The sequence below is a fragment of the Bufo gargarizans genome, chromosome 9 (genome assembly GCF_014858855.1).
Source record: "Bufo gargarizans isolate SCDJY-AF-19 chromosome 9, ASM1485885v1, whole genome shotgun sequence".
Classification (NCBI taxonomy): domain Eukaryota; kingdom Metazoa; phylum Chordata; class Amphibia; order Anura; family Bufonidae; genus Bufo; species Bufo gargarizans.
Window position 1 is genome coordinate 78,897,444 of NC_058088.1, and position 18,513 is coordinate 78,915,956.

At 40.1% G+C, this 18,513-nt stretch overlaps 1 protein-coding gene across 1 annotated transcript in view; it reads right to left on the reverse strand.

Annotated features, from left to right (window-relative positions):
- Nucleotides 1-18,513, reverse strand: part of NRK (Nik related kinase) — a 334,012-nt gene that overhangs the window by 289,852 nt on the left and 25,647 nt on the right. The window contains exon 3 of the mRNA XM_044306320.1: nucleotides 1,824-1,880. Coding sequence (XP_044162255.1) covers nucleotides 1,824-1,880 — 57 coding nt within the window. The remainder of the gene's footprint in view (nucleotides 1-1,823; nucleotides 1,881-18,513) is intronic.

Genomic DNA, 18,513 nt, shown 5'->3' on the forward strand with positions numbered 1-18,513 from the left:
ACTGAATGTGCAGTTTTCCAAATTACTGGCCCTGGAAATGTTGCCATTTAGGCTTGTAGACACTGAGGCCTTCCACAGCCTGATGTCGGCGACCGTCCCACGTTACGCAGTCCCCAGCATGTGTCCCGTAACATCACACGTGCCCTGACCAATGCTGTTACTGGGAAGGTCCACAACCACGGACACATGGACAAGTGCATTCGGCCAGGGATGCTACATTTGCCTGATGGTACACTGGGTGATCGTTGTGGAGGCCAGGAGCGAGTCATACCCTGGTATGGCACAGGTGCTACCGATGCCAAGGATTGCGGGCCCTAAATCGATCAGGGTTAACGCCAGCACCTACGTTAGTGGCTCCAACCCCCACCTCTCCTCCTCCGCCTCCTCCTCCACTTCCACCTCCGAATTATCCGCGTGCAGCACCAGTCAGTTATCAGTCGGCAGCTGGAAGCAGTGTAGCACTGCATTGGGGAAGCGGCAAGAGGCCAGCTGAAGCTGATATGCTTAGGTGACAAACAGCACACCGCCACAGAGCTGTGGCAGGGGATAAGAGACCAGACTGAGCTGTGGCACCTACATGTATGCCCATTGTCAAAAGATGTATATCCTATATACCTCTGAGTATCATAAAATCATATTTTTTCTTAAAGGACTTCACCCCTGGGGACCATGTTTCTGGCTCCTTTGCTCCACCCAGGCAGCTGCTGCTCTGATTGCCCCATGTCAACATCTGGTTTGATGTGGGTGACGTGGCTGCTGCATCTGTGATGTGTCTCCTATGTATCATATCACTAGGTCACATGATGCATGGGAGACATGTCACCTCTGCCATTAGTCATTGGCTGCAGTGATCATGTGACCTATGTTAGTCAGGATATTGATACAGGGAAACCTGAGAACAGCATTGGCTGGGTGGAGTGAAGGAGCCGAAACCCAATGGTCATGATCATGTAAGTATGACTCTTTGCAGGTTTAGCCATGCTAATGGGTCCGCCCATGAGGGTCCGAGGGGTGAACAACTTCTTTAAAGTTGGTTCCTCTCGCACTACACATTTTAAGATCTTTTGAGCCAAGAGGAATGTCAGACCCGCGCCTATCTCCAGAATGGAACCCCAAAGCAAAGGACAGAGCACCATTCCGCTCCATAGGACTGCTGAAAATAGTTGAGCCAGCACTCTATTTTCAGAGATCCCATAGAAGTGAACAGAGGACAGCCACCAATGTCTGAGATGAGAATACCCCTTAAATAAGAAAATGCCTTATGCTAGGTTCACATTTGCGTTCACAAATACAGGATTTTTTTGTCCGTCCAAAAGGCGGCATTTCTGCTAGAAACCAAAAATGTCCCATTAGGATCCTATTATTGTCAATAGAGGTCCAGCAGTTCACAGAATTATCCATCTATGCCAGATACAATGAATTTCGGTAGGTTATTCCCTCCGCTGGAGCAGCCTGCTAAATTTCTGAATGCATACCTTCTGGTATGTATAATTGGTAAAACTATTTGATAAAAAAATTTAAAGATTTCTGAAGGCAGGTGTGAACGTATCCTACAGAATCTAAATAAAACAAGAAAATAAAATCGCTAAACTGCATTATTTGCATTTTGCTGTTCAATTCAAAGCAAATTATAAATGTTCTAATAATCTTTGCTATTGATAGACTACAATGGGGGATTTTAATTCCTCACAGGTGCCCTCCTGACTTCCACTATTAATTTGAATAGGTATTGTAATACTTCAAGAAAAGCACCTGCAAACCAGAGGCAAACTCTGATAACAATTGGTACTGTCACATTATAAGACAGAAAACAACCAACTTACCTCTGTGACATTCATAAGCTTAATTGCTGCTAGCTGTCCCGTTTTCACATGCCGCCCCTGTAAAGATAAAGAACAGAGTGACTAAGGAACCTCATTATAACAAATGATTAAAGAACAGCTCTTGTATAGAAATGCATTATTCCTGTAGCCAGCTGAAGACTTTAAAGCTGGTCCTCAGATCTCCAGCTTGTACCAAACAAGACACTAATTTCTAAATCTATCGTATTTGTTGATTAAAATTAAAAAGTCGTTTTACTGATGGGTTATTCTCTTTGTTACATTACCATAATGTAAAAAAATAAAATGTATTTAACTTGAAGCAATTTATATACTTGTTGACATTTGAGGTGCAGGACAGACTAGATTTTAATTCTGTTAGTTTGCATTTGAGAATAGATTTTTAATGAATAGATGGCTTTAGGTTCAATCAATGCCTAAGTGTTGTTTTCTCACTTTTCTCCGGCTTTTAATACATTAGTGTTTGGCGTAAATGGGACTTTAGGAACAACATTTTAATCTTAATCATGTCACAAATAAAAAAATAAAAAAGTCCTGCTAATTAAGTTTTGGTAGCAACAAAGAAAAGCGAGACACCTGATAAAACATCTCCCATGCTTCCACTAATGAACACTGTTCTGTGACACAGCCGTGTGTGCGGTCATTATCGGCTTTATTTGATGTAAGTTATGGTTAGTACATCTTTTGTAGCTTCTCTATTGAAGGCCATTGTCTGATATTTCAATCACTCCCCGGTCAGATTTTATACTGGATGCACAAAAGGCTGTTATTTCAGACCTTTTAACTATAAAATATCTGAAGAAAATGTAATTAAATTTCAATAAATTGTCCCATTAAAATAGATGGATGAAAATATTTGCCGGGTTCGAGAGTTGGGGTGAAATTCGGTGTTTCAAATGGTTCGCCATGCACTTTCATATTCACTTTAGAGAAGGTGTAAGTTCTCTTTCCATAATAGGATGATCGTGCCAACTTTGAAAGATGGTACTGGTGTAATGAAGTCTAGTGTAAGGACTAAAACAACTGAAATACAATTTCTACAAAGTCTACATCTGAATGGCTAAAGAGGAACCAAACTACAGTTTTGAATTGACCTAGGAAAAGTTCTTACATGAACCTGTTGTATGAAGACCTGAAATAAGCAGTTCATGTCCAAAAAACTGCAAATGTGTCTGAAATCAGTTCTGTAAAATTCCTTGATAGTCATGAGATTAAACATTAATCATATACATGACTGATGGGTTGAGCCTGAACTAGACTTGGAGGATACATTTACCCCAAACAATGAGGCAGTGGTATTCTGGAGGTGATAATGGAGTACCCCAGACCTGGAGGTATCTGCAATTGCTAATGTTGTTTTATGCATTATTGTATTATGTATTCTAGCAGATGTGCTATGGTTGACAAAAAAGGGCTAACCACCCTGTTTCTCCAGTCTTGTTCGGAGTGAGTTCTTCCTACTTCCTGCCAAGAGAGAGAGTTTTTTTAATCTGGACTGAGAGGAGAGGGGAAGTAGAGCTCCTACTCCAAGGTACTGTAACCAGTTCTCCTGTGAAGTCAATAACATTGCTTTAAAAGTACTTCAGTGTGCCTTGTCAGCAGATTGATGAGCAAAACCACAGCTTTACAGACCCCGCTGCAGGTGAGGGGCTTTGGTTCACACCCATCACCTAGACCTCTTCCAGGCCAAACACCAAGGCTATATCACATCACGGATACCTATATCAATAAATCCCTACTAATGCCATTTAATTGCCACCTAACCAGCCACCATACCTCATCACCTGGTGACTGAACCTGCACTTTGTACCTACTATTGCTGGATGTACCACAAGTTATATTTTGCATTCAGTAAAGAGAGACTGTCATACTTTTTCTTCGGGCCTGCTTCTTTATATCACCTTTCCACTGCACTGATCCCCAAGAAGCAACAGCTTAAGGGAGTACTGTGACACAACATCCAATGAGGGCCACTATTATTCCTATCCTTCGCACCGGCTTCTCAGAGGCTTGCTGCACTAAGATATATTTAAATGTATTTTTATTTTTTAAGTTACTATATATTTTTTTGTACTTGAATTTGAAATTAAATTATATGACTCTATGGATCTATAGATGATCTGAATGCAAAGCATGACTGTACTAATGTTCAATCGAAAAAAATATGCATGTTACAACCCAATTCCCCCAAAATAGTGACGCTGTGTAATATGTAAATAAATGATTTGCAAATCTTATAGGCCCATATTTTATTCACAATAGATCATAGAACACATAGATTTTAAAAGTTTGGCATTTTAACATGTCATGAAAAGAAATTAACTCATTTAGAACTTGAAGGCAGCATTGCATCTCAAAAAATTTGCGTCTGGACCATGTCTACCATTGTGTAGCATCCCCTCAGTCTGTAAATGTGTGGGGAGGGAGGAGACTTATAGCTGGAGTCTTATCAGGGGAATATTGTGCCATTCTTGTCTGATTTAGAATTTTAGCTGCTCAACTGTCCAAGGTCGTCTTTGCTGTATTTTGTTTCACAAATGTGAAATGTGCGCCAAATGTTTTCTGTTGGTGAAAGTCTGTACTGCAAGCTGGCCAGATCAGCGCCAAGACTTTTCTTCTGCAAAGCCATGCTGTTGTGATAGATGCATTGTCTTCCTCAAATATGCCAGGCCTACCCTGGAAGAGGTGTTATCTAGATGGAAGCATATCTCATTCTAAAACCTCTATAGCATTGATGGTGTATTTTCAGATGTGTAAGCTGCCCATGCGATAGGCACTAATGCAACCCCAAACCATCAGAAATGCAGGAGTTTGAACTGTGCACTGATAACAAGCTGGATGGTTTCTCTCCTCTTGAGTCTGCAAAACACGACATCCATGTTTTCCAAAAATGAATTACAAATTTTGATTAATATAACCCAAGAACAGTTTTGCATTTTGGCTCAGACCATTTTAAATGAGCTTTGGACCAGAGAAGATGATGGTGGTTATGGATCGTATTGAAATACTGCATGGCTTCTTCTTTGTACGATACAGCTTTAACTTGCATTTGTGGATTGCACAGCAAACTGCATTCCCCAACAATGATTTTTGGAAGTGTTCCTGAGCCTTTGCAGTGATTTCCAGTACAGAATCATGCCTGTTTTGAGTGTAGTGCCATCTGAGGGCCTATAGATCATGGGCATCCAACTTTGACTATCGGACTTGTCCCGTGCACACATGGATTTCTCCACATTCTCTGAATCTTTTGATGATATTTTGTACTATAGATGGTGGGATACTCAGTCTTTGCAATTTTACGTTGAGGAGCATTTTTATTAAATTGTTGAAGTTTTAGATAGTTTTCCACAGATTGGTGAACCTCTGCCCAGGTTTGATTCTCTTACATGCTCTTTTCATATCAAGTTCTGTGACTTGCATCCAAATTGCTCCTCCGGCCACTTTATATTAGTGCTGCTTACATTCTCAGCTTTTTGTTGTCCCTGACCCCACTTTTTTGAGATGCATTGATGTCCTGAAGCTCAACTATTAAATTTTTTTCACAAAATTGTAAAATGTCTCCCTTTCAACATCTCATGTGTGCTCCATGATCTATTGTGAATAAAATATGGATCTATGAGATTTGATAATCATGGCATTCTGTTTTTTTTTTTACATTTTCCACAGCATCTCAACTTTTGTGGAATTGGAGTTGTACTAAGACTAATAATGCGATTTCATTATGATTTTTTTTTACATTTGCATGAATTCGGATTTGTATTTTGATGAGATCAAGTAAAACGTTCTCTCCTACATGCGCAAACAATGGGCACCTTTACTTTTTCCCAGCTGTTTACCCAAGGCATCTGACTTGGTTTATGTAATGTTTGCAGAGGTCCACTGAATGCAGACATTACGAAATTTTTCTCTGTAGACACAAAGAATAAAAATAACACCTGTGGTGTAAGCAGCATACAATACAATGATGATAAACAGTCATTTAAAAATGTCCAGGAGGCAGGAAAGGGTGGAATAGAAATCTCCTTTGATATAAACAAGAGAGAAGGAAGCAGTGAAAATATCCTGAACGATTAAACATTTTAGGTTTGTCGCACTTTGTGTAGAATTCCTCTCATGGGGAGCCAGATGTTTTCTTTTTATGTCTGCTAGAAATTATTTTTATCTGCTGCTGCTCTGAAGTATACAGTAATCTTGTGTCTGTGGCATAAATCATATGGAATATACTTCACTGTTAACTATGGAAATAAAATGTATTGTTTGTCATATTATCTAGCTCTTTAAAGAGGGTTCATGTGGTGTAAATTGGAAGCTTAGTTTAAAATTCATGTGAAATTATATAAATGCTGGATGCCAAATCTGAAATAAAGCGCTGTCCACACTGGTATTGTGATTCATTTCTATATAAGCAGTGACAGATCTCAAAGATCAAATGATCCCTGGTGGAAGTGAACTCAAGTGTCCTGGTTTTGCACGTAGTGATCTAAGGGATCAATCCGGATGCACAATATGGCTTTTTCTTCCCTTTTAGTTCCTTCTTATATGATCTAATTCTAAGGTCATCTAAAGGATCCTTATTATATGATCTAAGGTGATTATATAGGTCCTTATTATATGATCTAAGGGATCCTTCACGAGCATATGAAAATACAGATCTGGATACACAATATGGCTTTTTCCCATTTCAGTCCCTTATTATATCTACTTTTCCCTATTTTGTGGTATTTTGTTTTTCACCTGTACTCATGCCTTATTATAAGTTTTAACTATTTTTGTTTTTGTAATGTTTCTGAAATATGGATGCAGAAAACCCTCAGAACAAATGCACCCATCTGAAATATGTAAATATAAAATGATGAGCACATTTTTTCAAATTAGTTTCAAGTCAGATTTGCAGAATTTTTGAAGAACTTTGATTCTTGTACAAATGAATTTGCCTCCAATCAAATATGCTCCACTGGCCTTGAAAGTTGGTATATAACATCCTTTGGGAATCTACGACTTGCGTATTATTTTATTTTTTTCTCGAAACACTATAGTGATGGTACTCCAAAGTTGTCCATGCAAATGTAATATTTGTCAGAAGATCTCTGATGGAAACGGTAGACAATTTACTATATATTGGGTTAGCCCTGACAAATTGGATTTTAACCAACATGACTCGTTATACCATGACTCATGTTAAAAATGAAAATCAGACCTCCTATAGTGCATAACAATCCCTTTCTAAAAAGCTAGAACCCGCCCTGTCCTTCACATGGATCCAGAAAGTTCCCTATTCATTGATCAAATTGCTCTGCTAAATTTACTTATATTTGACATCTCAAGGGGTATATCTTTTCTCAGAGGGTATATCCTTTCAGAAGCAACTCTCTCCCCATCATAGCTCAGAGGGTATGTCTTTTATCAGAGTTGTGTCCTTTCTAAGGGGGAGTTTCCTTTCTGCTGCAGCTCTATTCTTGTAACTGCTACAGCTTCTAACAATATTTATGGCTGGTGGTACTTGAAGGATGAAACTGCGCAGGTGCATCTTTAGCAAAGTGGGCAGAGAAATAAGAAAAATACTAAACAGGTGGCACTATGCAGATTGTTGGGGGCACGGCCAGAATTTGCTTTGCCCCTCATGGTGTCATTGAAAACATAGGATGTTTTGTGGTTTTTCTCTCCCCCCCCCCCCCCCCTCCTCCTATTTTCTCTTAATTTCTCCTCATATTTTCAGTAAGCCAGTGACAAGACAGACAGCTTCAGGATTGGTCAATTTGGTTGCTGGATGGTTGCTGGGCAAGTTTACCCAGCGTTACTATTGGTTAGATCTGTTGCTGCCTAGTTGCTGGGCATATTTTCTATTTTTAAATTGAACTTTGGTGATTGGCCCTTTGTGGCGGGAATTTTGGCTATTTATGGAGCAGTACTTACATTGAGGATTCAGTCATCGTGTCAAGATTCAAGCTGGAATTTTGGATTTTTTTTTTTTTTTGGGAAGGGGGGGGGGGGGGGGGTAGTCGCCCAGCCTTCTGGGTGGACAAAAGATAAGTTGTAATGGACTTTATTATTTATGGGTATTTCAAAGTTATAATGGTTTATTTGCTTTTGGTTTATGTTACCCCCAAAATTTAATAAAGACCGCGGCCATTTCATCCATACTGGCATTTGTTGTTATTTACTAGGTTATTTATGATATTTGATTGTTTATTGTTGAATATGACACCATGAGTTATTCAATAAAACCTGTGTCTATCCTACATTTTTAATGATGTGCACAGAACTATCTAGACCCAGATTTGAAATCTATAGAATATTTTCTGTGGGATAACCATTGAATATATATTTATAGACCAGCGCTGCCAAGATATATTGAAGTGAACCTTATAGTCCTGAACAATAGCTCCGGATATGATAGGTTGCTGTACATCCTTCACTCATGGAAATGACTGTTATAATATAAAAATACATTTTGGAAACTCTTTCCTGTGTCTGCTGGCTTGCGTTAAAGGAAAGACACGTTTCCGACGTCCAGTACTTCTGTTCAGTCTGTCTCCTTAAGGTTTCAGATAAATCGGGATAGTCTCAAAGCTGAGCTGACTATGACTGGAAGCTATTCCTCCTTTTAACTAAATGTATCTAGTGAGATCTTTACATTACAGTAATATGTGCTGCAGGTAGGTCTTGTACATTGAAAACTGATCTACAAGATCTAAAATGAGCTCCCTCTTGGGGGCAAACGTGGAGTACAGAAGGCCTCATAATAAATTTAGGAGCCACTCTCACATTGCTGACTCACAACCCAGTCCTTTTATTACCCCCCCCCCCCCCCCAAAAAAAGGAACCTGATCTCTCCACTTATCTTTATCCCCTTTTGCTAATGTTACTGTTCCTGGAGCAGGGGAATTTTATTTAGGCTCTCAATGGAATGGAGATACTGTGGGGGTAATTTATTAAACTGGTGTAAAGTAAATCTGGCTTACTTGCCCATAGCAACCAATCAGATTCCACCTTTCATTTTGAACAACTTCTTTGGAAAATTAAAGGAGGAATCTGATCGGTTGCTATGGGCAACTAAGCCAGTTGTGGAGGCAAAGGAAGGTGCAGTATAGACAAGTGGTGGTGAACCTATGGCACATGTAGCCCTCTCTGTGGGCACCCACACCTTGGCAAAAGTCTATGGTGTACCAATATGCCTTAAACTTCTCCTGTAATTCATCAGCACAGGGCGCACTATGAACAGCACAGGCAGCGCACTGAATGTAGGCAGGCTATTATAGCTAAATGATAAAGTACATGGAAGATATACTATACTGGACTGTAGTATTCAGGTTAAATTGCTGTGTTGGCACTTTGCTATATATATGTGGGTTTTTGGTTACAGTTTGGGCACTCTGTCTGTAAAAGGTTCACCATCACTGGTCTAGGCCATTACAGAACCATACAATACAGATCCATCATTTGGAAATTTGTTCTTAGTATGAGGCGTCCAGGAGCACACACCAGTGATGTGGATTTCTCATATAATTGGTGCTATTAAAGGGTTTGGCCACTAAATATATATATATATATATATATATATATATCTGATACTGGTGACCGACTTTGCATGCACTAGTTCCCCTGTCCATTCCCAGTGGAAGGCCTCTTTCACACGTCCGGGATTTCCATCAGTGATTGTGAGGCAATACCAGGTGCAGGTCATAAACACAGAACAGGAGCAAATCTTTCCATTATACCTCATGTCTGTCTAGGCTCCACTCCTGATTTTGACTTATAATCACTAATGGACCAATACTGACCAAACTCTGTGTGTGTTAGTCAGGCCTAAGTGATGGATGGTCACATGACCCTCGAGGGTGGTCACTTGCTTCACTCCAAAAAGCAGGACATTCTAAGCCACACCCCAACTCCGCAAAGTCATGCCCCTCTCCCAGTTACAGTGACAGCAAAAGAAAAATAAAGGACTGGAAGATCTTAAAGGGAGCTGTGAAGGCCCGAAGTGCTTCTCTCCCCCCAGTCGGTCACAAAGTGACATGTCCGTCGGCTGTAGTGACTGACTGGGGATGAGAGAATACCTCAGTCAGTTTGTGCCTGGAGCCACAGAAAAGAAGTGGACCTCGGTGTCTGTCTAGGTCTAAAAACAGACAGAGAGGATAGAGAGCCAGGACCCCGCACTATCCAGCCTAAAGATGCACATCTGACCACCCTAGTAACAGTACCTGCTAGTAAACATAAATTAGGCATATAAAACCACTGAACATTTAGGTTGGTAAAATCGGGGCCCCAGGAATGCTCCAACTCCATCTGGGACCATCCACTTATAGGAGGGCTAATTACTAATATCACCCATTTTTGGCCTGGAACAGCCCAAATTTGCCAGGACAGTCCCTGAAAGTTCAGAACAGTTGGCAACTATTTAATTGGTTAAGAAGCCCTGTTACCAGCTGCATGTATGTGGGGTTCCCAGCAGATGAGCAGCTACTAGTACAGTGACTAACCCCTTTAAGATGATGGATAGAAGATAACCCATGCATAATCTGTTTTAGTAATATTATAAAGGCTGTTTTTTTGTTGTTTTTTTTTTTTTAGAAAAGCTGCAAATGTTGCTTGTGCCGGTTTTTGACAAAACTTGAAAATTTGCACCTTTAAAACTTATTCTGACACCCTCGCCACTTTTTCCAGAAAGTTGTCAGACATGGGTGGGGGGAGATGGCCCACAGACTTGACCTCGACGGCTTCACACATTTGACAATGTGAGTGCCAGAAAACTGGCACACATTACACCAGGCATCAACTATTGGAGATTTCAGTTCAGGCGCATGGACCTCTTTAATAAATTGATTGGATCTTCCTCCAGCTAAGTTTTTACCTATGAAGACTGGCGTATGAAATGCAGGTCTTTAGTATCTGACCCCCATTATGTCTTTGTTTCTTTACCCTTTTAAAGTACTCTCCTGTGATGTAGCCTTCCCTCTTGTATGCTCTCCTAACAGTTTTGTCTTATGTTCATCTTACATTCACTGTACATAACCCAAGTACCAGTAAAGTATTGATCCTGTCAGTCATTCTGTACTTTTATATGCAGTCACAGACTACCAACCTTAAAACATAGCCTTTGATATATATCATTAAAATAAAATAAAAAACCCTAGTAATAACATAAAGAAAACAATAAAAGAAAAAAAATATTGATTTAAATGAGTCAATCCTCTGCACTTAGGGACACGGATAGGCAGGTGCGGGCCACATATAATATCCTATGGGCTCTGACCCTCAAACTGGCCCTAACTCTATAATGCCCTGCCTAAGAACAGAATGGCCGCCCCGATAGGGGCGATCCCATATTAAGAACCTCCTGAGCACCCTAGGATGGCCCTGAATAGGGGAAAAGCTAACAGCTAGTATATGCTAACTAAAAAAATGTCACTAGCGCGATTAGTAGCTCAATATACTCTCTATAAAAAAGAAATATATATATATATATATATATATATATATATATATATACACAGAAAATAATAAATTGATGAAATAAATAAGATTTAAAGTTTGTATATCACTACCGTAAACCGATCCTGATAATAGATAGCTGTAAAATTTATATTATAGCAAATACATGTCGTGTTAGTTTATCACGTCATCATCCCAACGCGTTTCACCCATACAGAGTTGGGCTCATCAGGGGACCCGTGGGTAGATACCTGACCAGGATGAGGTCAAAGACTTAGATCTGAAAACACTTAAAGTAAACCAGTAGGATATTTCCAGTTTATAGAACAAAACTGGAAATAGTAAGTTTCAAAAGAGTAAATATAGCAGATGTCAATAGCAGCTCACTAATATGGTATATTCTCCCAATGACGGGGAACTATTCAAAATGAAAATAAACCAGTCGGCTACTTACGTGTCCACTAGGTAAAGATCGGATGATACTGTTGTACAGGAGCCACGGCCCCCTGATGTATCAATCACGAGGTGGACAGCAGTAGACGAAAATCACAGTCACCTATACATGAATTAGGCGCTGTATACAGGGGTATACGGGAGAGCTGGTGGAGTTAACTTGCAAAGCACAGATAACGCTTTGCTGCACGAGTCCAGTGCAAAAATACACAGTCATAGATGTGTGACACAGTTCCCTGTAAGTGGATGAGGCACTGCATATAGTGGTCCTGTGTCACAGTGGCAGAGGGTCTCTTGGCGTCCGTAGTGTATTGTAGGGATTCGCTCTGGTAGGCAGGGTAAGCGGATACAGTACAGAGGCAAAAACCAGTTTATAAAGCAAAACTTCAGTGTTTATTCACACATAAGGTATAGCACAAAACGCAAGTCACTTTGCAGTCTTGGTGATTGTTCAAATTAAAAGTTCATAAAGCAAGAAAGTCACCTTATCTCCGGGGTCTTAGTTCACACCCTCCCTACCTCAAGTCCATAAGCAGGCTTTAGGAGGCCTGTTTCCCCTACACCCGGGTCTCAGCCATCCATATATATGTATGTGTGTGTATATATATATATATGTGTGAAACTCGAAAAATTTGAATATTGTGCAAAAGTTCATTTATTTCAGTAATGCAAATGAAAAGGAATTGCATTATTGCAGCTTAAAATTAGAATTTTGTGAAAAGGTTAAATATTCTAGGCTCAAAGTGTCACACTCTAGTCAGATAATTAGTCCTTATCCCTGAGCAAAGGGTACCTCAAAATTGTGATTTTGGGGTTTTATAATCTGTAAACCATAATCATCCAAAATATAACAAAGGCTTGAAATATCTCGCTTTGCAGGTAATGAGTCTATTTCATATGTTAGTTCCACCTTTTAAGTTGCATTACTGAAATAAATGAACTTTTGCACAATATTCTAATTTTTCGAGTTTCATATATATATCTATATATATATATATATATCTCTATATATATACACACACACACAGGGGAAACAGTTCAAATTTTTCGAGTTTCACCTGTGTGTGTGTATATGTGTGTGTATGTATATATGTGTATATGTGTATATATATATATATATATATATATATATATATATATATATATATGAGAAAAAAAGAAAAAAGAGGACTGCACTCCAAATTGTGATGAAAATCCAAGCTGTTTTATTCACCCATAATGTGGCAAATCTTGCGACGTTTCAGCTCATACGAGCCTTCCTCAAGCATAGAGATAGTGAAAGTGAAGACTTTACAAAACGTGTCCCACCCATCGGGGTGTGGTTACAATTAATTTAAATTACAGACACATGATACAAATATAAGGTGCATATTTCCAAAGTGACTAGTGTCATACGTTCCATAATAATTGGATACAATCCCCTTTATATAGAACAAGACATATACAAAACTTGATTCCAATTAGAATAATAAAATAGTGACCACATATTGGATAAGGATCATAGAAATGAAAACAAGGAAAGCCATGGAGCCCACATATACCGTCATGTTCCATGAGCGTCTTGATCTCCTCAGTGCGCATGCCCAGAATGACATCATCGTGTGAGTCACAATTTGACGATCGTGCGCATGCGTTCTGCAAGGTTTTCACTTGTTAACGCCATTTTACTTAAGGGAGAATTGCCCTATGGATCCGTTCACATTCATCACATAGATGATAACTAGACATATTTACTCAAAGCAGTGACTGTAAAACGGAACAAATCGAAAGTATATAGTGTACCGCAGTAGGGATCTCCTACAGGAGCCAGTATCAGGACCGGGACCCCCACCCCTGATACTGGCTCCTGTAGGAGATCCCTACTGCGGTTCACTATATACTTTCGATTTGTTCCGTTTTACAGTCACTGCTTTGAGTAAATATGTCTATACTTTTTCCACCTGCACTGTGATTGTTTACATGGTGTGTTCAATAAAAACATGGTAACATTTAATTCTTTGTGTGTTATTGTGACTTAGATGAAGATCAGATCACATTTTATGACTAATTTGTGCAGAAATCCATATCATTCCAAAGGGTTCACATACTTTTTCTTGCAACTGTATACACACTTAGGCATCATGCACACGAATGTAAAACCCCTTTAAGTATGCTCACCACATTCTTCTAAACATGCAGTGTTTGTTTAAGAAGAGCTAGCTAGCTTTGTGTGTTGTGCAGTAAGAGAAGTACATGTGGCTTGTGCTTTTATCATCTTAAAATAAAGATACCAAGTATTTTCCAGGCACCTGTGCTAAAACAGGAACCAAGCCCTTTACCACAATCATTAGATTTAGCTGGAGTATAAAAAAAAAAGGGAACAAACTCCTGAGGGCAACCCAGCTGACAACTATTATTCAGTTTTTATTTACTGTATTTAGTAATTTCAGTGGAAGTTAACCTTTTCATGACCAGGCCTGAATGACCAGGCGCTTTTTTGTGATTTGGCGAACGTGGCAGTTTTTTTTTGTTTTGTTATTTTACATGACAACTAGTTTAGTTTGGGGAAAACTGCAATTTATTTTTACATTTTTTTTTCTCTAACTATAGCTTTTTATTTTTTAAATATACAATCTGACACAAAAAAAAATTATTATTGCAATGGATTCCCTATCTGTTGTCCATTGCTTTGATATATAATATGTATAGTTTTGTATTAATGGTTGTCATTTTTTTTTTTACCCCGCATTATTTATTATATTTTTTTTACTTACTTTTTAATTGTGGCACATATGTCCTCCAAGAATTCATTACAAGACCTCTGGGGCACACTGGTACTTTTTTACAGGGGGAAACGGCTCCCATCACACACAGAGCTAATCAGGGTCTGCTAAGACCTTGCAGCTTTGCTCTGGGCTTGAGACACCCGGTGATCACATGACCATTGGGTCCAATAGAGGAATTTGCTTAGCCACTTCTTATATTCACTGCATAGTACTCGTTGAGTGCTATGCACCCAGCACAGGAGAAGGCAGAAGCGGTTTATTACAGCTTCTGTCTTCTCCTTGGGGTTCTTGCTATGAACTACAGCCAGGCACCCAACTTGCTCCTGAGTTTAAACCCAAGCATTTTACAGCTCTAGAGATAGAGATTGGCTGGCATGTATATACATGCTAACTGTACAGGGCATAGGCATGTATATATTGTGAGGCAGTGACAGGCCTTATAGCTGCTAGGGGAGATTCATGGCAGAAGTTTGTGTCTTCCCTGTCAGCCAGTCAGTCATCAGGTCTGAGGCAGCACCAGGTGACACAATCAGTCTGGGATAAGAGCCCAGCCCAAACTGTCAGTCAAGGAGAGAGAGTCTTGGTGCAACAGAGGCCTGCTGGAGGCTCTGGAAGGATGGTCTCAGCCGGGCTGGGTGAGGGGCCACAGGGCTAGGTGTTAACCTGAGCTTTGGGGGACTCCGCGAGGTCTGGGAATCGACGATCGCTAAGCCAGAGTCAGGCGGACTTCTGGGCCACAATCCCCCAAAGGTACTGGACTTTGTTACAGCCTGGAAGTGCTGGAGTATTGGCTAAAGAAAGCCGCATGTTGGTACTGTGTGTGAACGGTGCTATAAGTGAGGTAGGGTTATGTTACAATTAGGTAGAGCCCAGACGGGCAGGCTTTTATTTTGTACTGTGTTGTTGTTACTGTAAAATAAATCTTGCATTTGGACCTGCAATCTGGCTGTGGCGAAGCTAATTGTGAGAATGACCCCTGATATAGAGCTGATCCCTTACATTTGGTGGAGGATGCGGGCAATAACAGCAGGTTGCTAGGGGCAACGACCTGACAGAAAAGAGTAGGTGCTGCTGAATGTTGCCAAGGAATTGCTGTGTTGCTGTCCAGTGATTTAAAGGGCCGGAAGCACAGTAAAAGAAACAGTTTTGTTGTTTATGTAAAATAAATCTCACGTTTGGACCTTCAATCCGGCTGTGTCAAAGCTAATTGTGAGAATGACCCCAGAAATAGAGCTGATCCCCTACAATATATATCAGTCATAAAGGGTTAATACAGCATCTTACAGGTTCATAATTTTTTGCTTGTGCAACACGTTGGTATGGCATCTCAACAGGACCTGTAACCTCTCCTGACATGTCTGTTTCAGTAACTACGTGCATTCCCCTTCCCCTACTAGAAGATTATGAATGAATTGGCAGTTTGCAGTGAAGGTCCAGCTGGATGTTACCAGTTCGGGGGGGGGGGGGGTGTCCGTGCACAGTCTGACACTGGCAGCACTGATAGGATAATGTGAAACTGTGCAGGGGCACACCACCAACTTCTAACACCAGATGGATCCCTATTGCAGACTGGTAGCAATCCAATCCTAATCTTTTGGTAGGAATAACAGAAGCATAGCACAAATTAAATGTCACGATACTAATGGAATACTGCTGGAATCCAATGGCAGGGACAAGGCCTGTACACAGGAAACACTGGAGTCTTAAAAAGGAGGTTGCAGGACTGAAGGATATAGCAGTGCCAAGCAAGCGGGGCCGTAAACAGTAGCAATGGTGCAGGACTGAAGGATACAGCAGAGCCAGGCAGGCGGAGCCGTTACCGGTAGCAACGGTGCAGGACTGAAGAATGCAGCAGAGCCGAGGTCAGACGAGCAATAGGTCAGGGCTGAGACACAATCCACCATCTTGGAGAACTTGAGGGCAAGACAATCTGAACTAAACAGACGTAGCAGGATGATTCCTGACACTAAAGCAAGTAAAAACTGAACCTTTACTTTGCCCATAATTTCATAAGGAGGCATACAGAAGTGCAGAGTCGGCCCATGTATTCCTCGGTGCCAAATGATTGTTCTGTAAAATATAGATTCTTAATTTTATTTTCCAGTTAAAAGTTAAAACCAGATAGCGTCACACATCCTTTTTTCTAATCTGATGTTATTTTCCGTTTACATATTTTTTTTTATAAATTAGTGGCCTGACCATGATTATGGGGGCAGTCATGTCACCTGAGCTGTTCTTACCAGCATTTACAAACAATAAAGAATATTGCTTTATGGCAGCCCCCTGGTCCATAGACACAATGGACAGGAGGGGATCTCAATCTCATTGACTTCTGTAGGAGAGTTTTGTAGGCATGCTCTGTGATCTAGGGAAGAATAGATAAGCTTCCACCTACTGTGAATGGTGGATCCTGTCTTATCTATACACAGAGGTGTTATCCTTACAGGCAGGATTAGAGTAACATACAACTGCAGTACAGTGATCTGTACAGACCAAGAAGTGGCGCCAATTATTCGATTTTTGTGGCTAGTTCCAAAACATCACCAAGAAATCTTTAAAAATATGATTTAACATGATTTAGACAATTTTCTGATGACACATTCCTTCCCTTTAAGGAGATGATATTTTATTATCCTGGTTTATTATAGCATCACTACCTATAGTTTGTGAGTTGCATCGGTTTTTGGGACAGTTGTGTCGAACTGCCTTTATAATGGGTGAGTGGAGCTTATATTAGAACAGTTTATCCCTGGATGAATGTAACAAAATAATAATAAAAATAATATTCAGATCCAAGTGCTGGTCTATAACATGTAGAATATTTTTGGGGGGGACAACCTCTTTGATGACCTATTTTTTAGGCACCCCATAATCTGCTTGAAGGAGCTGTGGCACTCCACTGGATAAAGAATGCATGAATTATGAAGCCGATTTGCATCAGTGCCAGGAATTGGCCCACCCTAAATACAGATTTTCTCTATATGGGGAAGGGGAGAGAGCGGCCCTGTTTTTCTGGTACTGGCTAGATGATCACTAGAGATGAGCGAAGTTCTCTAAAATTCGATTCGGCTGCTTCTATAAATTTTACCCAAAAATTAGTTTCATGACTAATTACTTAGTCAAGAAGCGCATTTCTTTGTAAATAGGGGGTGCAATGACAGGAAGTGGTGACTGTGCCACCCCGTCATTGAATCCCTCAGATGCAGCAGTCATAGTTGATTGCAGCATCTAAGATCCATATTAAAGCATTTTAGTGTTTGCAAATAAAAAAATAATAATTAAATCATACTTGCCTCATCCATTTGATTGCAAAGAGGCCGCCTCCTCTATCTTGCATGAAGATCCAGTGCAAGATCTTGCGTGGCATGTGATGATGTGATATGTTACCGCGCACAAGATTTTGCACGGGATCTTCAAGCAAGATGGCCATAGTGGCCTCTTCGCGCTCAAATGGATGAGGTGAGCATTTTATTTTTTTACCTCCATCTTAAGGAATATCGATTAATTGCACAAGGAAATTCGGCTTCGTGACGAATCCAAATTTTCCTGAAATTCGGATTGAAGTCCACTTCACTCAACGCTAATAATAACCTAGGACTGGAGGCAGATGGAACAAAGTTTTCTGCTTAGTGTGCTGCATACCGTACCTCAAAGTGACTAATGATCATCTCTTGGCAATAAAATGATTATTATTACAAGGTGTCTTGCTCATCAAAAATAAATGGAAATTAAGTTTTGAAGATGAAATTGTATTTTTTTGCGGCCACAATCGGGAATCCCCATTAATGATGAACACTGTTACATAGTGTATGAACAATATGGCATAGATTGGGCCTGATCTAAATGAGACGAGTTACATTTGTCTGCATCCACTGATATTTGGTAGAGGTTACAGATAAGTCATGAGAACTTTTCTATACAGCAAGTTAAGTGTTGACCACAAACTGCACATAAACATTAGCAGATGGGCAAGGAATGTTTTACATTGCTAAATGCAGTTGTGAAACTCCCAGAGCGAGGGA